The 23375-nt window shown below is 31.5% G+C and overlaps 1 protein-coding gene across 2 annotated transcripts in view; it reads left to right on the forward strand.

The window, feature by feature from the left end:
* The window catches only part of CPSF2 (cleavage and polyadenylation specific factor 2), a 28982-nt gene extending 5728 nt beyond the window's left edge, over window positions 1-23254 (forward strand). The window contains exons 2-15 of one of the 2 annotated variants that reach the window (XM_051977345.1): window positions 644-826; window positions 2116-2275; window positions 2364-2469; window positions 4753-4882; window positions 5756-5871; window positions 6731-6918; window positions 7764-8054; window positions 10351-10451; window positions 12858-13058; window positions 15906-16058; window positions 16399-16624; window positions 18083-18382; window positions 20585-20719; window positions 21021-23254. In XM_051977345.1, the coding sequence (XP_051833305.1) occupies window positions 678-826; window positions 2116-2275; window positions 2364-2469; window positions 4753-4882; window positions 5756-5871; window positions 6731-6918; window positions 7764-8054; window positions 10351-10451; window positions 12858-13058; window positions 15906-16058; window positions 16399-16624; window positions 18083-18382; window positions 20585-20719; window positions 21021-21113 (2349 nt within the window). In that variant the 5' untranslated portion in view covers window positions 644-677 and the 3' untranslated portion in view covers window positions 21114-23254. The remainder of the gene's footprint in view (window positions 1-643; window positions 827-2115; window positions 2276-2363; window positions 2470-4752; window positions 4883-5755; window positions 5872-6730; window positions 6919-7763; window positions 8055-10350; window positions 10452-12857; window positions 13059-15905; window positions 16059-16398; window positions 16625-18082; window positions 18383-20584; window positions 20720-21020) is intronic. The other variant, XM_051977346.1, reaches the window with a different exon arrangement.
* Window positions 23255-23375: the final 121 nt, after the last annotated feature.

Genomic DNA, 23375 nt, shown 5'->3' on the forward strand with positions numbered 1-23375 from the left:
CTCTTAGACTTTAAATAACTTGTGGTTATTTCAAAATATTAGTACCAAACTTTACAGTGATTGAGGATATTTAAAAGGATTGAGTCTCTGCCTTTAGTTTCCTCATCTGTAAATAAAGGAGTTGGAAAATGGTCTCTTCTTCCAGCTTTGAGTCAGTAGTTCTGAAAAGAATTCTAAAAAAGGAAATCTAAAAATGTTTTGAGTAATGGCAGTCACAATTAATCGTTGGACTCATTGTTAAATCATAATTTATCACTTTGTAGTTATATCTTTTGTGAGGAAAATAATAGGCAGTTTATTTTTTGTCTAAATGAGAGAAGAATGGCTTAAAAAGGTGAAATGATGGTTAAATTGGAAAAGTTTTGTAAAATTGCTGGGAAAGGTCAAGTTTTTAGCCAAAAAAAAAAAAAAAAAGACCCAAAATCTTCTTTTCACAAAGACTTTTGAGAAGACAACTGTCTATTTATTGGTGGTATGATGATGGTGATGATGATGAAAATAATTGGCAATTGTGCTTTTTTGCACAGCAATTTTAATATGCGATCTCGTATGTTGCCATTAATTTGCATGTATTTACCAGTTTGATAAAGATTTCACTGTCATTGTCAGATAAATTTCTAATGGTATTTTCTTTCTTTTGAAGGAACTTTTCTGTTTACTGACCTTGGGATGCAAAAATGACATCTATTATCAAACTAACTACCCTCTCAGGGGTGCAAGAAGAGTCTGCACTTTGTTATCTACTTCAGGTTGATGAGTTTCGATTTTTATTGGACTGTGGCTGGGATGAACACTTTTCAATGGATATCATAGATTCTCTTAGAAAGTAAGTAATTTTTAGCGTATACTTTAGTACTTTGTTATATGTTAGCATTTTTTTGGTATAATCCAAAAATGTTTAATGTTCTTTCTGATTGTGCTCATGATAAAGGGTAAATTAAATATTTAAAATTTAGGCATTAGAGTGTTAAGTACTTTCATTTTTTCTACCTTTAAGAGAAACAAATCATAAGAAAGAAGTTCACATCAGAGAGTTAGTGAGAAATCAAAAACTTGAATATTCTAGGGTCAGGATACATCCAGCATAATATCCTTTGCTGGATTTTGTTGTTCACTTGTGTTTGACTCTTTGCTACCCCATTTGGGGATTTCTAAGAAAAGATACTGGAATGGTTTGTAATTTCTCCAGCAACTGCAATATTCTAAGATGAAAACTGGTGTTTAAAATGATAACTAAGATGTTTCAGGATTCTAATCTATCAAAGAAAGATATAATTCTTTTCACTATTTATTAACACGGTAATACATGGGGTTTTTGTTGTTGTTATTGTTTTTTAAAGATGTTTGACAAGTAGAAGTTGGGAGAGAAGGGGAGTCTTTTCTGGTTTGACTTAATCAGCCAAAATAACCCTTCTTCCATACATCCCTGTTAATTTGAGATTTTACCATAACTGGGTTTTGTCAGTCACCATCCAGAATGCTGAATTAAAATCCATAGCAAAGATGTAGATAGAAATAGCATTATTCCTTGAATACTTGCCAAAGTTCCAACTTGAACACATGAATCTTAAACAGTAATACATCACTCAATCACAATTAAATTCACTGTCCAGATATCCCCTTTTTTAAATCACTGTTTCTGAGCATTGTATTTTAGGTTATGTTTATAGGCATAGGCTATTCCATTACCATTGATAAAGGAAAACAAGATAACATTATGGTTGAATCCATGATCCAATTTTTCCTTTTAATTATAACCTATCACAAAATGGGATTTTTGGGATTGCTAATAAATAGTCATTAGAATTGATTACTTTTTTTTAGTACTTTCATCTTATTTCTTCTTGGGAATAAAATAATTATTACTCAGATTTTTAAGATGCTTTCCACTTTATAGAGAGCTTTCTTCACAACACTTCTATAAGATATCTAGGGCAAGTATTCATTCTACTGGCTAGAAAGCTAAGGCTAAGTGACTTCCTCATGATACTGCTCAGTTAGTAAGTGACAAAACTTGGATTTGATCCCAAATTTCCTTACTACAGATTTATTCTTTTCATTACACTATCCTACCCTTAATAGATGCCAGAAACTAATCATTTTGTACTCTTTTAGACATGTTCACCAGGTAGATGCAGTACTGCTCTCTCATCCTGATCCTCTCCATCTTGGTGCACTCCCATATGCTGTTGGAAAATTGGGTTTGAATTGTGCTATCTATGCAACCATTCCTGTTTATAAAATGGGACAGATGTTCATGTATGATCTTTATCAGGTAATTTTTTTTTTTTATATTTTGTAATTTTTAGCCCTGACAATTTTTTTAAATTAACATTTTGTTTCTTTGTGGGTTGCTCTTTCAGTCTCGTCACAATACAGAAGATTTCACACTCTTTACGTTGGATGATGTGGATGCAGCTTTTGATAAAATACAGCAACTCAAGTTCTCTCAAATTGTGAATTTGAAAGGTAACAACTGTTGGAATTAAGGGGAAAATCCAGCTTTTGCAATAAAACTTTCTCAGTACACTAAAATTTGTTACCTCTGGGAGTTAGAGAAAGTTTATTCAAACAATAGAATGTCCCAACCTAATACCAACAAAGATGATCACGTCAGACTTTATGGAGTTTTTTTTAAGTTTGTATTTGATTAATGAAGCCAAGTAGTCATAACCGTAGTATGTTGTGTACCGAACGATGGCATGAGGAACTGGTGGGGATATGGAATATAAAGATCTGAGAGGAGATAATAAGGATTTTTAATACTTTTAATTTTCATATCACAGTAATTTCTTATTGTCTCTCCAGATTTATCCCTCCCTCATGACAAAGAAAAAGACTAAACCAAAAATATGATGCTGAGAACATATCTAACAATGTTTATACAGCAGTATATTTGTCCTGGTAAACCTCTCCCTCTCAGCTGTGAGGGAAAACTTGTGTTTTATTATCTGCCCTCTAGGACCTTGGTTAATTTTTCAGTTTCTGAACACAACTTTCTTTTAGTGATTTTTTTCATTTACATTGCAATTGTCATGTGTAGATGTCCTTTTTGGGTCTCCTTATATTTTGCTATATCAGATTATATAAATCTTTTGAAGTTTCTCTGAATTTCCCATATTCATCCTTTCATAGTGAATTATGATTTTCTATTCATTTATTGTGGGTGTTTTGTTTTATTTTTAGCCATTCCCCAGTTAATAAGCACTCACTTCCCCTCTCTCCCAGTTCTTCATTACTATAAAGATTCTTGCTATAACTTTTAGTATATTTTAAAACTTTGCTTCTTTCTTTTATCTTTCTTCAGGTATATGCCCACTAGTAGGATTGTTGATATGGACATTTAAATTTTTTTTTTCTGCATAATGTAAATTGAAATCCAAGACTGGTGATCCAGAATCTAGAACTTAGTGGTTCTACTAACAATATTAGTGTCTTTTCATCTCATAATCCCCCAACATTGATTGTCCTTACTTTTTTTCTCTTTTATTAATTTAGTGGATCAAAAGTAAAATGTCAGAGTTGTTTTGGTTGGTATTTTTTGTATTGCTAGGCTGAAAGACTTTAACTTTGATTTCAACTCAGCCAAAAACTGGATTTAAAGTACATATAATTTGAAGTAGTAAAAACTTCTGTTATCTTTTATGATCTCTGCTATTCCTTTTTTGGTTAAGAATTACTCCTATGACCATAGTTATAAAAGATGTGTATGGTCTCATTTAATTTTTTGATGATGACCTTTTATATTCAATTTGCATGTATGTTTTAAATTTACAAAATATGATATAAGATATTGTTCTAATCCTAATTTCTGCTAAACTGCTTTACACTTTTCCCAGCAGTTCATGACAAACAGGTATATATATTCTGGAGTTTATCAGACACTGGACTACTTTTCTAAACTGCTTTTGTTTCATTTAAGTCTATTTCATTGTTTACTTTTTTAAAATAACTATCAAATTGTTTTTATGGTTAATGCTTTATAATAGTTTGAAGTCTGGTAATGTTGTACCCTTTCATTCATACTTTTTCTCCTTTTTCTCTTGACAGTCTTGTTCTTTTGTTACTTTAAATGAATGGTACTATTTTATCTCATTCTAAAAAGTATCCCGTCTGTAATTTGGCATAGCTCTAAATCTTCATATTAGTTTAGGTAATATTGTCTTTTTTTTAATATTCACATTATTCAGCCACCAATCTCACTTTATTTCTTTAGAGAATATTTTATAGTTGCACCCAGGTAAGTTTCCTTTATGTCTTGTTAGTTTAACTTCAAGATATTTATTCATTTTGTAGTTTTTTTGAATCTTGTTCCTCATTTTCATTAGTGTTATAGAAATTCATATTACTTATTTTGAGAGTCATTGTTTCTGGTGTTTTCTTTTGCTTCTCTCGTTTACTGCTGCTCCTTTTTTCCTTTAGCAAATGATTGTGAATTTTTAGCTAGACAAGAACAGTACCGATATCAGGGAATTCTTTCTGTGATAATCAGAAGAGATTTGGTCCCTTAGGACAGGGGGTTGTTGCTAGTGGTCTGTTTTTCATCTGAGGCAAATTTCTCCTAGTTTTGGAGCTCAGTTTCAACCTTAAAATAGTCACAATATGGGGAATTTAGAGAAAAGTTGTAATCTGTACTGGCAGACCCCTGAGTCACCTACTCAATAATCCCATCTTCCCAAGTGTGTTGTCAACAAAGTCTGAGTATTCTTCTTCTTCTTCTTTTTTTTTTTTTTTTTTTTTTTTTTGATACAGGGAAAGGGCATGGTTTGTCCATCACACCTCTACCAGCTGGTCACATGATAGGAGGAACAATATGGAAAATAGTCAAAGATGGAGAAGAAGAAATCGTTTATGCTGTTGACTTCAACCACAAGAGGGAGATGTATGTATATTGGAACAAGAAGTTATAGAAATGCAATTAGATGTGCTTTCTAATTTCATTTTCATGTAGATAGAATTAGTTAAAAGTGCTTATTTAAACTAGATTCAGTTCTTTTGCCTAACTCTCTGATATTAGATTAAATCTTAAGCATCAAATGTCGAGAATCTTAACTACACAAGGGCTTTTCTTATATTCAGAATGATTCTTATACTAGTTGATTTTTTTTCTCCCACACTCTTAACTTTCCAGAAATAAATATTTGAATTTTTGGTTGGGGGAAAGAAGAGGGGGAGGGGCTCTGAAAATTGACATGACTATTTTCAGTGTGCCACATACTCTCTAAATTAGTATTGTCAAACTAAAGTAGAAATGGCTACTAAACAGTATCTTAGGACCCTTAAAGGCCACATATTGACATAGAAAATAACATTTTACTACTCTCTGGGTTCTATTATATTTTTATTTATTGTTAAATATTTTCTAATTATATTTTAATGTCATTTGGGCTGCACTTTAGGATTAAGGACTTGTGTTTGACCCCTCTATTCCATATAATAGATGTTGAATTTTTACCAGTGGGAAATTTTTAATGCTTTCTACTTAAAGGAGCCTTGTGGTTTCATTTTGTTGTATAAAATGTTACCTTCCATTTTAGCTGTTTTGTAAATCTTGATTTTCAAAATCAGATTTTCTTAAATAGAACACATAAATAACATTACATTTATATCATCATTATAAAAGTGTTTTAGTTTTAATTTGTTAAAAATTGATATTTTTCTGTGAGCATAAAAGTTGTAACTTTTATATTGGGTTGCATTTTTTTGCATTCAGATCTCTTATATCTTATATTGAGAATTAAACTTTTATTTACAGTCACTTAAATGGATGTTCTCTGGAAATGTTAAGCAGACCTTCATTGCTTATCACAGATTCCTTTAATGCTACTTATGTGCAGCCCAGACGAAAACAAAGGGATGAACAGCTACTCAGTATGTATTTTGTTATATTTAAATCAGAAATAGAAGTAAATGTATTATAGAATAACTTTTTGTTAAATACTATTCCATGTACCTGCCATTTTTCATGGTGACAATTGAATTGACCACCTTAAAGGAAATAAGGTTTATGTGGGTTCCTCTTTTCCAGTGTTCTGTTATAAATCTTTGTAAGCATGATAACATTTAGCACAATAGTGCATTATACTTGATGTCTGATTCTACAGTCTTTGGATTATCCTCAGAAAATTTTTCATTTCAGGTTGGCTTTTCACCTATCACCTTGCACATTTCTAATTCTCTTATCAGTTTATTATAATGTTCAAAGAATTTTAACATTTTTCTAAATTATATTTTCTAGGACCATCTGCTAAACATACATACAATCCCCCATATACCCATCAGATATATGTTTAAATTCTTCTATTGTACTATAATTTTGTTACATCAGATATTGTTTAAATGGGTTATCAGATCACACTGCAAGTCTCCTTGGTGTATAGATTTTTTTTCTGTTACTTTATTTCATATGACATTTCAAAGACCAACATATTTTTTACTGTACTCTGTATTGTTCGTATCTATTAATGCAAACAATTCAGTAATTTACTCATTTCATCTTGGGTTTTAAAGAACCAAAGGCCAATATTTCATGATGTATTTATCCTAGCCTCAATTTGACACTCAATTATCATGCCCTATGGCCCTCAATTGCAATCAGAAAGAAAATGTTTGTTCTGTACTTTCATATTTGTATACTGTAAACATGAGGATAAAGGGAAAGACAAAATTATGTTTTCTTAATCCTGGATCAAAGTATTATTATAAAAATGTTGTGTTCATACTTTTCTAGCAAATGTCTTGGAAACACTTCGAGGTGATGGGAATGTGTTAATAGCTGTAGACACAGCAGGCAGAGTTTTGGAACTTGCCCAACTTCTTGATCAGATTTGGAGAACTAAAGATGCCGGACTGGGTGTATATTCATTAGCACTTCTGAATAATGTCAGCTACAATGTAGTGGAGTTTTCTAAATCCCAGGTTTGTTTTATGTGATTATATGTAATATGTAATAAATGACAGTGAAGGTTTGAGATAGTAATTCAAGCTTGTGGAGATCTTTTGTTTTTGTTTTTTAATCAATTTTGTAGTAGTGTATATAAAAATGTTTTTGATTCAGATGTTGCTCTTAACTTATTAGTTGTTTTTGTTTAGGTTTATTTGTATGTTCACTCATTAATGAGATTTCCTTATTTTTTGAATGCTAAGAATCAAAGTTGTTTTCTTTTGGGAAAAGGATGATCACTTATGAAGTTTTAGACAATGGGTAGACATATATTTAGGATTTATACTTTGCTTTCCTCTGAATATTTCTGGGCGATCTTAAACAGGATGTAAATTTATGACAGTGAGGGTTAAAAGAACCAAAAACATCCAAAGGAATTATATGAAAGATATGCTATTAAGCATATGAAAATGCTGATTACTGCTGTGATAAAGTGTGGTGTGGTTGAAAGAGAACTAACATGAAATGCAAGCTAGGTTCTGGAATTGGTTCTTATGTTTATGATATGACTCATAAGTAAGAGGAAGAGAGTTGGACTAGACTTATAAGATACTTTTTCACTATAATTAATTGAATTTGGCTTTAAATTTCTTCATCACAAAGACAAAAAAAAAAGAACATTTTATTTTTTCATAGTAAAATATTAAAATCAATGGCATATTTGTAATGTTTTTACATTAAAGGTATCTTTGGAGATTTTGGAGTAAAATATATATATTTTTTAAATTGGAAATAGTTTGTGAACACTTAGTTTGTACCAAAGCTAGATGGTATAGTTACTAACAATTTCTGAATGGCTTACCTTTTCTTTTCCAATTAGGTAGAATGGATGAGTGATAAATTAATGAGATGTTTTGAAGACAAAAGAAATAATCCATTTCAATTTCGCCATCTTTCTTTATGTCATGGTCTTTCTGATCTGGCTCGTGTGCCTAGCCCCAAAGTTGTCCTTGCCAGCCAACCTGATTTGGAATGTGGATTTTCAAGAGATCTCTTTATTCAGTGGTGCCAGGACTCTAAAAATTCAATCATCTTAACTTATAGAACAACACCTGGAACATTAGCACGTTTCCTAATAGATAACCCTTCTGAGAAAATCACAGAAATAGAGGTAAGAGTTGTATCTATAGAATAAGTAAGAGTATAAGTTTTACCTAAAAAGTTTTGAAGTATGTCATATGTATGGATTACAGACAAATGTTATTTTGAAAATAATTATTGACATTTAAGTATAATTTCAATATTTGTTGCTAAATATTTTAATTTAAAAAACCCAACAGAACAAAATTTACATATAAACTAATATCCATGTATGAAGTATTATAGTTCAACTATATCATTGTGAAATAAAACTTATAATTTCCACTTCTAAGATAGTCTTATTTTTTTAACATCTTCATATATACAGAACAATGTTTATATTTATAATAATGACTGGAGGACATTTAGAATCCAAAGTACCCTTCAAATCAACACATTAAAGTTAATTATAGTGTAGTTTTAATGTTTAGGATATTTTAATTGTATTCCAATTCTTTTATAATTGTTAATTCATTTATGGCATATGGTTACAAACTTCACAAAAGGTTTCTCGGCTAACATTGTTTTACAGTAATTTGACTAATGCATTTTTAGCCAAACCTTACTATAAAGTTACAAAGTACTATTATGGTATTGTTGAGTTGATTACATGAGTTCATATTGGATGGTTACTTTCTAAAAGGGAAGATTTTGTTAACAAACATATTGATATTTTGTTTTTATAGTTATTTTCCCCCTCTCCTATTCCCTAGAGGGCTATTTCATTATATTAATTATTTTTTTTTTTTTTTTTTAGGAAAATGGGGGTAGAGGGGAATCAACAAAACTAATCAGTATTCTATCAAATCCAAAATTATATGTAGTGTTTGATACTTCTGAATTCCCTTCCTTCAAAAGGTTGGAAGGAGCTATATCCTTTGGGTCCCTTTCTATGAGTTGGGTTTTTTTGTTTTGTTTTGTTTTTATAGTTTCACAAGTCATTTTTCAATTTTTTTTCCATTTACATTGTTATAATCTTTATGAATATTGTTTTCTTGTCTCTATGTGATTTGGTTTGTTCATGTAAGTCTTCTATATTAATTATGTTTGTTTTTTCTTAAAGCATAGTAAGATATCATTATGTTTACACACCACAGTTTGTTTAACTGTTCCCCAATACATACTTATTTCCAGTTCTTTGCTATTACAAAAAGTGTTCAGCCCAGCTCCAGGTTGTTCCCCTGGAACTATTTGCCATCTGTAACATTTTACTTAATATTATCAGTTTCCTAGAAACATGACATTAGGGTTTTTGTCTATAGCAACCAGAATATTTCATCAATTAGACTGCTTCATTCCTTGATTTTGTTGGATAAGGGAGTTTAATATATTTACTGTTTCATTAAAGGGCATTGCTGTGTACAAGATAATGGATTGAAATAATTCATATAACATATTTAGAAACTGCTAGACACTCTTTGAGATTATGGTGAAAATTTGTGAAAATTGTTTACAATACAATTTTTTTTAAAAAGGGATTTGTTGCCTAAATAAAATATTATGAAAGGAATGCCTTTTTAGGGAAAGACAGTAAGGTATAATTTTAAAAATTACTGATATTAGAACTTGGGAGTATTGGGGTTTGGGGACTACTATTAGTTAGCTTTCTGGACTCATTTACCTAATTTATCTAACTGCTAGTGGGCTTTATGATTTTTATGCCCCTTCTAAATCTCATCTAGGAATATCTGAGCATATTTAAGTACTAAATTATCTGAATTACAAAATTATTTTAAGAAAACATAATTACATATCTAATCTGTGAATGGTCATTAAAATAAGGCATCAGAAACTTAAAGTGAATTTTAAGATTCTAAAAGTTAGGTAGCATGATACAATGCTGGATTTAGAATTAGGCACCTCTGATTCTAGTGTCCCTTAGAATTCTTCATAGCTGTGTAATTATGGGCAAGTCATTTAACTTCTTTGGTCTTATTTTGCTTATCTGTATTATAGGGATCATAATACCTACAGTACCTACTATATATGATTGTGAGGATGAAGTGAAGTTTGTCAAGTGATGTACATATATTAAAAGATTAGGTAAACATCAGCCTTTATTTTGTTAAACCACAAATGGTTATATTAGTTGTAGAAGAAAACTGATAACCTGTGATTTTTATACAGTTTAGTTAGGTTAAAATTTCTTTGGTGCCATGATAATACAGTTTTACTATTAATGTAAACAACACCAGAATCTTATATGTAATGAACTATTGAATAATTTTGGAGAAAAAATTTTTAATTTAAATATCACTCCTCTTCCACTCTCTCTTCTCTCTCAAAATTGATAATAATTCTTTGATATTTTCTTCATTCTGTTATAGTTGAGAAAACGTGTGAAACTTGAAGGAAAGGAACTTGAAGAGTATCTAGAGAAAGAGAAACTGAAGAAGGAAGCTGCGAAAAAGCTAGAACAGTCAAAGGAGTAAGTTACTTTAAAAATTTTAAACTTTTCAGTTGTTACTTAACATCTTTGATATATAAATCACCTTCATTTTCAAACATACAGACACATACAGAAAATGATTCCCTTTAATAGCATACTCCAAACTTTTTCTGATCATGTACCCTAATATGTGTACATTTATTTTAAAAAATATTACTACAGTAGTATACTATAAATCTCACACAAAAATAGAAATTATAAAAGGATAAGATAAAGATGGAGTACTAATTGATTCTTCAGTTAGTAGGGTATTACTAAAAGTTGAATTAGTATAGTGACGTGATCAATATGTGGTTGGGAGAAAATCACTTGGTGACTGGGTGAATGATCATTTAGTGAAGAGAGAGATGTGTGACAGGTAGAGCAATTAGTAGACTATTTCATTAGTCTAGGTGGATTTTGATAAGAGCCTGAAATAAGGTAGTAGCTATATAAATGGAAAGAAGAAAATAGATGTGAGAGATATTGTTTATGGAAGCAGAAACAACCAAACTCAGTAACTATTGGGAGAGGTGGATATATTCAGAGTGAAAAAGGGTAGTCATTTTTATTATGTTGGCACAGTTATTGTTGTTGTTTGGCCCTTCATTCTTGAAGTCAACTGTTTCATCAGGGAGGTGCTGCTGTGCCATGCTAATGAATTGGATTTGAAGGAGGGAGGGCTGTGCATAGTAACCGAACTCACTTTCTCCTCTAGTACCTCTGGGTTCAATGACCAGATATAGATCAGGATGACTGGAAACAGCCCTGGATGCCTGAGAAACTTTGGCCTTTTTAAGTTCAAGTCTTTGTCTCAGTTTGACTCAGCATTTTCTAATATTGAAGCATCTTTATGTTTTGGGTATAAATCCAACTTGATTATTGTGAATAACTATTTCAATATATAGTAGTATTCAGTATATTCAATATTGTAGTATTTTTGCCAGGATGATATGTCACTTTTAATATTGGTTCTTAAAAGTCTTACTATAGGTCCCATTGGACAAAGATTTTATATCAGAGAAGTACTAAATTAAAGCTTAAATTTTTCTCTTGACTTTGTTATTGGTATCTTAGAAGGAAGATTTATCTTTTACACAGTTGAAGTTTATACAGTTGAGCCAGCAGTGCTATTTCTATGATTTCATTACATGATTAATCAATGAATATTCCTTCAGTTCTTTAAATTTTTTGTTTCTTTAAGGATTTTGTTATATCTGTGATTCTGCAAGTATTCAATTAAGCTTTAGTAAATTGACTGCCAGATATTTTATAGGGCACTGACTTCCCTTCTGGCTTTTGGTATGGTTCTGTAGAAAATGCTATATTTTTGTGTTTCTTTTACAACCTATAACTTTGTTGAAGCTGTTAATTTTCTTGTCCATTTTATCCTATCTATCTATGCTGGTTCTCTAGCATTTTAAGAAAAGCATCATGTTATAAGCAAATAGGATAGTTTTATCTTCTTTTTACCATTCTTAATTTCTTATATAATCTTCTTTTTGCCAGCCTTATTACTATTACTGGTATTTCTAGAATAATATCACCTGGATTGAACCTGTGATATCACTGCTCATTTGTATTATGGGAAGCAAACCTAAGTAACTCCTAGAATAGAAAACTCCTTCTATGCATACAGGTTGGCATCATCTGTAGCCTTTAGGATTTTGGAGAATGACCAGGGGCCTTGAGAAGTTAAGTGTTTACACAAGCCAATATGTATAGAGAGTTGGGACCATTTCAAATAACAGAAAGGAGAGAAAAGGTATCCTTGATTTGCTCCAATATTAATTGGGAAAAACTCCTAGTTTTGCCCCATTTCATGTATTTCTAATATCTAGTTTTATTTAAGATTCTTTTCATTGTATTTTAAAAGATTGCTCTGTATCTGTGTTTTGCAAAGTTTTTAGCATAAATGTGGCATTTTGTCAAAGGATTTTTCTGTATTTTTGGCATGTAGTTTTGGATATTTTTGTTTTTAATTTGATTAATTAAATTATTTTCTAATATTGAAGCATCTTTACATTTTGGGTATAAATCCAACTTGATTATTATGAATAATTACTTCAGTATATATGAATGTAGTATTTTTACAAGGATGATATGTCACTTTCAATACTGGTTCTTAAAAATCTTACCGTAGGTCACATTGGACAAAGATCTTACTTCAAAGAAGTACTATATTGAGGCTTAAATTTTTCTCTTGATTTTATTATTGGTATCTTAGAAGGAAGATTTATCTTTTACACAGTTGAAGCTTATACAGTTGAACCAACAATGATATTTCTATGATTGTATTACCTGACCACCAATGTGTTAATTATTATATTTTTGACCAAAAAAATTAGAATTTGAAAGCAATTGTATTGTTAAAACCTTATAGTCTATTTTTCAATATCATCTCAGGGCAGATATAGATTCTAGTGATGAGAGTGATGTTGAAGAGGATATTGACCAACCATCAGCACATAAAACCAAGCATGATTTGATGATGAAAGGTGAAGGTAGCCGAAAAGGAAGTTTCTTCAAACAGGCTAAAAAGTCTTATCCTATGTTTCCTGCCCCAGAAGAAAGAATTAAATGGGATGAGTATGGAGAGATAATCAAGTATGTGATTGAAATAAACTTTTCTTTTACTTAGCAATGAAAGTATTAAGTATACTGGACTGTAAGTCTGAAAGAATGATCTGAACCTAATGAAGTTTATTTCTTATTTTCTGTTTAATGTATTAATTTTTGAGATCATAGTGTTTAGATCTAGAAGTCCCCTAAGTTTGATCCCCTGGTATAAATTGAGAGAGCTAAATATAAAAGAAGTTAAATGATCTGTCCAGCATTACAGAGATTCTAGTTCCACCAAGATGCCTCTGAAGTAGAAGTTTTGGAAAGAGTTCAAAGAAAATAATTAAAACTCTGAAAATAGAACATATTAAAATATATTTAGAAAAAAAGCAATAGCTGTTGGAGTGTGTTAAATTGCATATAAAAAATGATGTTGAGTTTCCATAAACACTGAAGATAGGATATGGAAATTATGATCATTATTAGAGAAAGATAAACTTAGCTCAGGAAGAACTAACTCCCTATAGGGAAAATTGTTAAACATAAGTTGTGAATTTAGAATTACAAATGACCTTAGAGATCATCTCATTCTTCTCCTTGCCCTACCCTCTTCTGCCCATTCCTTTCATAGATGAGTAAAGTAAGGAACAAAAAAGTTAAGTTACTTGCTGAAAAGTACATAAAGACAAAACCAGTCAAGTGTTGGGAATATGCATTCAGGATTCTCATGCTATGCAGTGCTAATTTTTCTTTCTTCTTATACTTTATATTTAAACTTGGTAATTAGTCTTTAAATATAAGATGTTATAAAGTCCTTAAGTTCAAAGACTATCATTTAGGAGGATAAGACCAACACATAGCAGAAAGCGTCTGCTCAGGCCAATCCTCCAATTTTTTAGATGAACAAATGGAGGCCTTGGGAGGTTAGGTGACTTGCCTACAGTACTAGGTCCATAGTACTAACTTTAATAGTAGTTCAGAGAAAGGAGAAATTGAAATGTGTTGGAAGGCCAGATAGAATTTAGATAGCCAGAATGCCTTTTGGATAATGGTGAGAACATCTCCAGATAAAGTCACAGAAGTGGGAACTACACATTGTGTGTAAGAAAATACTAGTCTGACTGGGAATAAGTTTTTGAGGACTAAATGGAAATTGCATTGAATAGGTTGCATAGAGTCAGATGTTAAAAGGCTTTTAAAGCTTAGACTTAATATAGTAGAGAACTCTTGATCATTATGAAGTTACATAATGGAAATAACAGTAAGAAATATGGGTTAAGTGGAGAAGCTAGGGCAATGAGACATGCTAGAAATCTGTAAAAAATAATCGGGTTTCTGAGATGATTAATACCTGGACTAAGGTATTGGATAATGGTGAGAACACCTGGATAGAGTCACAGAAGTGGGGATTACACATTGTATGTAAGAAAATACTAGTCTGACTGGGGATAAGTTTTTGAGGACTAAATGGAATTTGAGTTGAATAGGTTGCACAGTGAAATGGAGATGATTTTAAAACCTTTGGAAGGAAGAAACTAGAATTTTGTGGCACAGTTGATATAGAGGATGAGGCACAGGTAAGTGTCAAGATGATTCTAAAGCTTTTATCCCAGGTTACTGCAAGTGTGCTTCAAGTAAGATTGGAATATATGAGAAGAGAAGTGAGAGATCAGGGATGGCAACTGCTTGGTGAATCATCAGTAGAGAAGTAGAGAAGGAAGTCAGAAAAAGTAAATAGATTTTTCTAAGGATATGAGTATTGAGAAAAACTGAGGGTTGAAGCATTTTGTGGGGGAGGCATACTTAATTTTAGGATTAAAAGGATGGGAGAAGGAAAAAGAAGGGTCATGTTATAAGGAGAAGCAAGGAAAAAACTAGGGGAGTTTCAAAAGGCTTAAGAGACGTTGTGTAGAGCAGTAGAGAACAAGGCCTGCAAAGTCACTGTTTGACAAAATTTAAATCTTGCAAATAACTTGGAGAAGACACTTTAATAAAAGAGAATATAAGTAGAGTCAGTAAGATAGAAAATGTTTTGAAGGCTTAGTAGCAAAATTAAGGAGAGAAGTTAGATGACAGCTAAAAAAAAAAGGTTTACAGCAAAGGTATAAAACTAAAGATTTTTTTTAATGTGTTCTTTGTTTTATTTTGTGGAAACAGAATTCCTGGAAAAGGTAAAAAAAAAAAAAATAGTCTAGAACATAGGCAGAAGGGGTTAATTTTAGACAAGAAAAAAAATTTCCTGAGCTGAAAGGAAAAGAGGAGACAACTACAGAAACAGTAACAGATAACATGAAGGAAGATAAAAATTGGAATCCTCATATCTTCTGGACTCAGACTTCTCTACAAAGGATAAAACAAAATCATGTGCTCAAAGTTGGGCAAAAGGAAGAGGTGATAACCTGGAGGCAAAAATGAACTTTGCATGTCTCTAGTCCAACATCCTTACTATACAGGATTGCCCATGGTCATACTGGTAGTCATTGGCAGAGCTGTAGCCCGAACTGAGGTCTCCTAACTAAGCCAATATCTTTTACATAAATTTGAACCTGTTTTCTAAGTCTAAATCCAGTTCTCTTTCCATACCTCACTCTACTTGTGCTAGCTGACCTTGCATTGAAGGTAAAGGTGAAGTCAGACATGGTGATTTTAGATAGGTTTAAGGAAAATATGTCATGAGTACTTTCTGAGTTGTCATAAGTATTTTAGAACTCAAAAATGATAATAGTAAAAAAAATGCAATTTCTTTCAGTCACATTTTGCATTGTTTTTGAACTACACTCATATTTAGAGATTAAGATACTTAAAACAAATGTTACTATGGTGCCACTAGATAGTAATGGAATATTATCTTGCACATTATTGAACTGTTAATAGTGAGATGTTATTATTTAGACCAGAAGATTTCTTAGTGCCTGAGCTTCAAGCCACTGAAGAAGAAAAAAGCAAATTAGAATCTGGCTTGACAAATGGAGATGAACCTATGGATCAGGATTTATCAGATGTTCCTACCAAGTGCATTTCTGCAACAGAATCAATTGAAATCAAGTAAGTGCCTCAATTGTGTTTAAGGAAGCTGAAGTGGGGGAAATGATAGGTATAAAAGAGAAATCTAGAAAGTTTAAGAAGTCAAGTAGAAAACATACAATAACTTTAAAGAATTGTATTCTATTATTAACAAGTGCATATGACCTAATTTATTTGTCTTGTGTTTTCTCCTTTTTTCTGTTATACAACAACAGATGCTTTTTTTGTTTTTTAAATTGGAATGAATGCTTTGTTCTGTTTGTAAATTGACAGTTTTTGAGAAATACTATGAACCTGGCTTAGCTCAAGTAAAAATTAGTTTGAGGAAGATAAGCATTTATTAATCTGCACTTTGTTACAGAGCCAGAGTTACTTACATAGACTATGAAGGACGTTCAGATGGTGATTCCATTAAAAAAATAATTAATCAAATGAAACCACGGCAGTTGATTATCGTCCATGGACCACCAGAAGCCAGTCAAGATCTGGCAGAATGTTGCCGAGCTTTTGGTGGAAAAGATATTAAAGTCTATATGCCAAAGCTACATGAAACAGTAGATGCCACCAGTGAAACTCATATCTATCAGGTAATTATACACTAGAATTTGAGCTATAGAGATGTAATACTTTTTTGATAGGGAGAAAAGGGACCATTATCTTGATCTGAATGAAATAGTATAGATTCTCATCACAGGATAATTTGACAATAATCTATCTGTATCAATACAGATTTTTAAAAATTACTCATACCTTGTTTTTGCATCAGTTTCATTTTTGGATATATCCTGCTTTCTCCTCCCCTACCCAGGGATTCATTCTTTATAACAAAGAATAAAAAAAGAAATGGAATTGAGAGAAGAAGTAGTTTAGAAAAATTAACCAAAGTATTTCCTGAGTTTTTCTCATTTCCAATCCTTGGTTCCCTACAAGCCAAATTTTTAAAAAATTTAAGCCTATGAATTTTTGTATTTGTATAATTGGCATGTGTGGAGAGAGTTTTTTAGGTGGAGATTTAGGAGCATATTTACAATAATTATATATATCATTATATAATAGCATATTTAAATTTTCTTCTCTTTAATTCTCTTCTCTTACCTGTCTACTTTTAACAAAATTCTCCAACTTTTTTTTTTCATAATTTAAGGAACATATATGTCTCTGCAATTTTTTTCCTTTCTCCTGTTCTCTAAATAAGAAGAAAGTGATAGTGTTTAACACACATTATGTGTCAAAATGAATAAGGAACAAGGACACAAATAGACGTACTGCTTCCTAGATTCAGAATTTCAAAGAAAACAAAATGTAATGCTTACTTGATCTAACTGCAAGATTTATTAAATATACAAACTACACATTTCTACAAAAGGATCTAAGAAAATATTCATATGTGCTTGTCAGTCATTTAGTGGGACTCTGTCATTGTCTGATCAAAGAAAGAAAAACAGTACAAATAACTACTCCTTGAAAGTCATACCTATCTAGGAAAATAACCAGACTGCTAGCTGCTATGAGATTTTATACTGAGTAGACAAAAAGTTTCATATCCTCCAGTCCAGGAGAAGAAAAGCCTTGTCCTTGACACCAATCATGATTAGCTTAGCTAGAGAAAGGGATTTGCTGACTTTCTTTGGGGTAAAAGGCTGCATTGATGGATATTCATTAATTATTCTATCTTGTTCTAGAAATTCTTTAGGAAACGATCTAATTGTATCAAATCATTGCTATTATATAATACTAATACTTCATGTGTAGTGAAATCAGTAGGTCTACCTCTTAAAGGTAGCAGTTTCAGTCTGCCATAGTAATAGTGACCACTCATACTGTTATTCACTGAGTTAATCTTCTCATCTTGAGGTCTAAAGATAGTTATGTATTTCTTTATTAATCAGATTTTCACAAGTATTTATAAGTATTATGTTTATAAAAATTGAATATTCTACAAAATGCTGTTTACTGTGCTAATATTATCATGTTCATTGTTTTTTCTTTTTTTCTTTTCCAACAACCATTTTTTTCAAAATCTTCTTTGTGGGATACATACTTAGGTGAGATTAAAAGATTCACTTGTCAGCTCTCTTCAATTTTGTAAAGCAAAAGATGCTGAGCTAGCTTGGATAGATGGTGTCTTAGACATGCGAGTTTCCAAAGTAGACACAGGCGTTATTTTAGAAGAAGGAGAACTGAAGGATGATGGAGAAGACTCAGAGATGCAAGTGGATGCTCCTTCAGATGCTAGTGTCATAGCACAACAAAAAGCTATGAAGAGTCTCTTTGGGGATGATGACAAAGAAACAGGTGAAGAGAGTGAAATTATTCCCACTTTGGAACCTTTGCCTCCTCATGAGGTAAAAAAAAAAGTTTATATTGTTTCTCTTCTTAATGAATCCTTCCAGTTCTTTCATAAAGTTATAGCGATGGTTTTAATAATGTTTATATAATTTTGTTTCAAGTGTATAAACTAGTAAATATGTTGCTCAAGTATGTTCCTGTTAAGTTTTATTTGTAAGCTGAATCATTTTTAAAAATCTGATCATTTTAAATGTACCAGGACAATTCTGTCTTTGATTTATGTTTTCCTCCATAGTCTCACAACCGCACATATAGCAGAGTTCTAGAAAGCCTTTAAGTGTGCAGGGGAGAGTCATGTGAAGTTCAGCTTATTGAAATTCAGAGAAACTCATCACTCAGTTTAGAAATCAGGTGATGAATGTTTTTGGTGAGGCAACACATAACACTGTTTAGACTTAGAGGGAGAATCTATGCTGATGAAATGGTTGCTTGTGAAGCTAAGTCATCAATAATTAAAGAAACTCTAGTAAATAAATTTTTTGTAATGTGAAATCATCTAATCTTTGTGTTTTTAAATTGGAGTTTTATGGTACTGGTTTGCTTAGGGTTTGTTTAAAATGGAGGCTCCCCAACATATATAAATTAACAGGAAACTTTCTGGTTATTTGCAAATTGAATTTGGCATCTGAATTTGCTGATACTTCCTCTGATATATTACCTTCGAATTTTACGTGGCCTGAAATGTATTATCAAGAAAGATTAGCACATATTTGTTCCTATTGAGTAAAGAGGCATAGAGTTTTCTTCCTTTAACACATATTACATAGGAGTACATAGATAAATTGTCGATTGACCTCTCTGAGCTTTTTCTGTTGTTACCTCAGTTTTAAAACAGGAATAATATCTATAATGTTTACTTTGCAGTTTGTTTTGGGGATAACATGAGAATGTGTTGAAAATGCTCTGCAAACTTCAAAGCACCAGTAAATGTCAGTTCTTTAATCATTCCACAAAACTTCAAATACCTCCTGTGTCCTAAGCATAGTCCCAGGCATTCAAAGAGTTGCAAAGTTCAGATAGGATATTATCCAGGCAGTCCAAAGTGAAGAAAGATACAAATATAAAAATAATATGTGATATTATAAGTACTTTAGATCATTATCCATGGAAAGTCTAAATGGGAAAGTCATTATTGACTAGAATAGGGATTATTAACTTGAGGTATGTGAACTTTAAAAATATATTTTGAAAACTATTTCAATAAACATCATTGCCTTGGTAATTCAGTGTATTTTATGCACTTAAAAAGATTCTGTGAAGGGATCCATGCACACAAAAAAAATATTAAGAAGCCCTAGACTTGAGGAATCAGAGAAGACTTCCCAGATGTATGAGTTGGGTATTAAAGAATGAGTAGGCTGTACTCTTCTTATCTTCCACTTAATGCCTTGTAAGTTGTTCTTGGCAATACTTTGTGAGCATCTGTATGACTTAACTATGGGACATTTTTAGTTCAGTGGATGCATCATGATTAGATTATAGTATATACCTCAAGTGTTCTTCTTTTGGAATTAATTGGAAGGAGAAACTAGAAAACCTCTTCCCCCTTTTACTTTTTTTAGGGTAATTTCATGCCCTGCCCCACCTCTGTCCCTCACCTCTCAACAGCGCTCATAGAGGAGTAGCCACAGATTGTAGCATCCTAATTCTGATAACCAAGGCATCCATACACTGATCATCAAGGGCACTTTGAAAAGTGCCAGAGTACTATTAGTGGAGAAGGGGGATGAGTTTGGAGAAGGGAAGCACAAATATTCTTTGAACCAGTAAAAATACTGGGAACTTGAGGGGCTTTGAGTTCTTATTCCACCTTTGATACTGATACACTGATTTATCTTAAAAGTGAGTGAATTTGCTAAACATAATAGAAACCTGGCAGCTATATTAGCAATGAAACATAATAAATAAGATTTATTGTAAAGTCATTAAAAATGTGAAGTTCTTTGTAATGTAAAAAAAATGTAAAATTCAGAATAACTATAGGGGAAACTTGATTTATTTTCTTGAAATCATCTCTCAAATAGAGATTTATAAAAAATAAATTAATATTAATTAATTAATTATTATTAGAATAATATATTCTATTATTAATAGAATATTTAATTAATGAATTAGGATTAATAGAAAATATTTGGAATTGTATATCTGGTATTTTGATTTTGATTTGCTTTTATTCTTCCTTGTTTCATCTTTTTAAGGTTCCTGGACACCAGTCAGTGTTTATGAATGAGCCAAGATTGTCAGATTTTAAACAAGTGCTGTTGCGAGAGGGAATCCAGGCTGAGTTTGTAGGAGGTGTACTTGTTTGCAACAATCTAGTAGCTGTCCGTAGAGTGAGTGTTTCTTGACAGTTATGGAGGGGATAATTGAACAAAGACTTTAGAATCGTCTCAAACATATACACGTGCTCACTTTCTCTCATGCGCTCTCTCTCTCTCTCTTGCTCTCTCTCTTAACATTTTAATTCAGCAAATATTAAATAAACGTCCACTTTGTGCTTGTATGTATCTTAGATTTCAGAAACATTATCAGGAAATGTGAAATTCAAAAGTAACTTTGATATAAATTAAGTTGAAGGTTTGGGTTTTTTTTAATGTTTTATAAAACTAACTCCTTTTTTCCCTTCTTTCTTAGACTGAAACTGGACGCATTGGACTTGAAGGCTGCCTTTGTCAAGATTTTTATAGGATAAGAGACCTTTTATATGAACAATATGCTATTGTGTAGAGGATCTGTTATTCAGATGAATCTCTCTTTCCCCTTTCTAAGAAAAAACAAGGAAGGGCACTTTATTTTGTTGTTTTCCTTTGTTGTTCTATAATTTATATAGAGAGAACTAGTCAGGAAGATAACATTTTAAGCCCAAGAAATTATACTCAAGAAGTGAATAATGAAGATCATTTTGCTTAGTAAATCTTGAACATTCCTCTTTTTTGAATTTCAAATTGATAAATACCATAACTGTTATAATAATGGGCCCAATAATCGACATTATTGGTTTTCTTTATAAATGAGCCCTATTTTTAAGCTGGTATTTTTTTATTTTAACGGTAAAACTAGAGAAACAAATTCTTGGACTCAGAGGGTATAAGTATGTTCATAAAAACCATTTTTTACTGAGTTAGTGCAAAATCAGCTTGGTTTTTATTTTATTTTTAGGACTAGGAAAAATGGAAAATTTTGAAATTAGGAAAGAACTGCTACTCAAAATGCAAAAGCAATTGTTTTGATAAAATGGACTTTTGTAAATTATCTGTTTAAATAAACAGCAGAAAATATTGTTGTACATACACTAGAACTCTTCCTCTGAACTCATTTTCATATCATACTTGCTCAATGCCTATGTTTCAAAGTGTCAAATTATTTTTATTGAGGCATATAACAGTTTTTATCTTTTCCTGTTTCAATGTTGTTTTTTTTTTAAAGTCAAATATAGTTTTGTCATTTGAATACAAATAGCTCAAAAGAGTTATTTGTTGTGTGGTGAAATTCTGATTTTAATTTTATATGAAAGAGACAACCATTGAACATTTTTTTTTTTAAACAAAATAATACTATGGTTTAAAAAGAAGTGTTTTTATTTCTTAAGCCTGCATGCTTCCAAACCCCTCTAAGCAGCATGTAGATGACATGTGTCAGCATTAAAAATGCTACACAGAAGGCTAAGTAATTTGTCCCTTTGTGTTTTATAACTTTCTTGTGTTAGCCACGAGATAACCAAAAGGAAATGCACTGTACTTAGTTTACATTGAATTCAAATCATCTCGTTAAGGAAAAAACATGTAATCCAGTGAGTTTTCCTAGGAAGTGACATAATTGTGACAGACTTTGGCATTTATTTCATAAGTTCAAGATCCAAATCCTATTCCTTACACTTAGCACTTTAGGTTGATGGATTTCTCTTAAAATAAAACTGATCAATTTCCTTTTCAAGTATTTATAGAGCTACTCTGAAGATTCTTACTGCTAATATAAAAGTGACCATGGTACTTACGAAGCAAACAAATTGTATTACTAGTGTTAATGTGGATAAGCACATAAATGAACACTGTCAGTCCTTTAAACAAAAAATCTTTCCTGAGATTTTATTGTATGGAATAATATTGGAATTATTTGTCTGGTTAAGGCAGCTGATAATTTCATCTTCCATTATAATTCTGAAAACTTGTTTCTTGCCTAATTTTATTTTTACCTGACACATTCCATGAATACACATTTCATTTAAAATGCTGCTAGAAGCTGGTGTGCAAACAAATATCATTGAAGAATTAGTATTTTTTACCTGTGTTTGGCTGGTAAGGTTAATAAAATTTCTAAAAAGGTTTCATTTGCATTTCCATGGAACTTTATTATTAGTTATTACCCAAATAAATTGAGGCTGTAAAACATATACACATCTAGACTTGTGTATTTGGTCTAGACTTATATATTTGGTCTAGATCTGTGATTTTATTTGATCTATAGAACTCCCTATGTGAAAACTTTCACCACCAAACTGTCTACCACTTGTGGTCTTCACTGTTGACTAGGATACTTGAGGTAACTTGATTGCGGTCACACAATTAGTATGTATCAGAGGCAGAGATTAAACTCAGATTTTCCTAATTCTATAGCCAACTCTACTCCCTTTGATGTGTTATCTCTAAAATCAAAAATAAAAATAATTTTGAGATAGCTCACATTGTATTTAGTAAACTCAGGGGAACTGTCAAAATTATTGTGCTATATACACAATTCCTATGTTGTATTCATTGTACTTTTGGAAGAGGTGGACCAAGACGGTTTTATTTTGTTGGACAGAGATGGAGATTGTAGTATTTGTTGTAAAGAAAACTTCTGTATAATAAAATTTTTTCCATGTTATAGTGGATGGCCTATAATAACCAGCTTTTTTTTATGAAACCAACTCTAGGATTTAGAGCTACAAGGAGGACCTTAGGGACCATCTAATTCAACTCCCTCATTTTATTTTACTTTTTTCCTTTTAAG

Source organism: Antechinus flavipes, chromosome 2 (genome assembly GCF_016432865.1).
Source record: "Antechinus flavipes isolate AdamAnt ecotype Samford, QLD, Australia chromosome 2, AdamAnt_v2, whole genome shotgun sequence".
NCBI classification, from domain to species: Eukaryota; Metazoa; Chordata; class Mammalia; order Dasyuromorphia; family Dasyuridae; genus Antechinus; species Antechinus flavipes.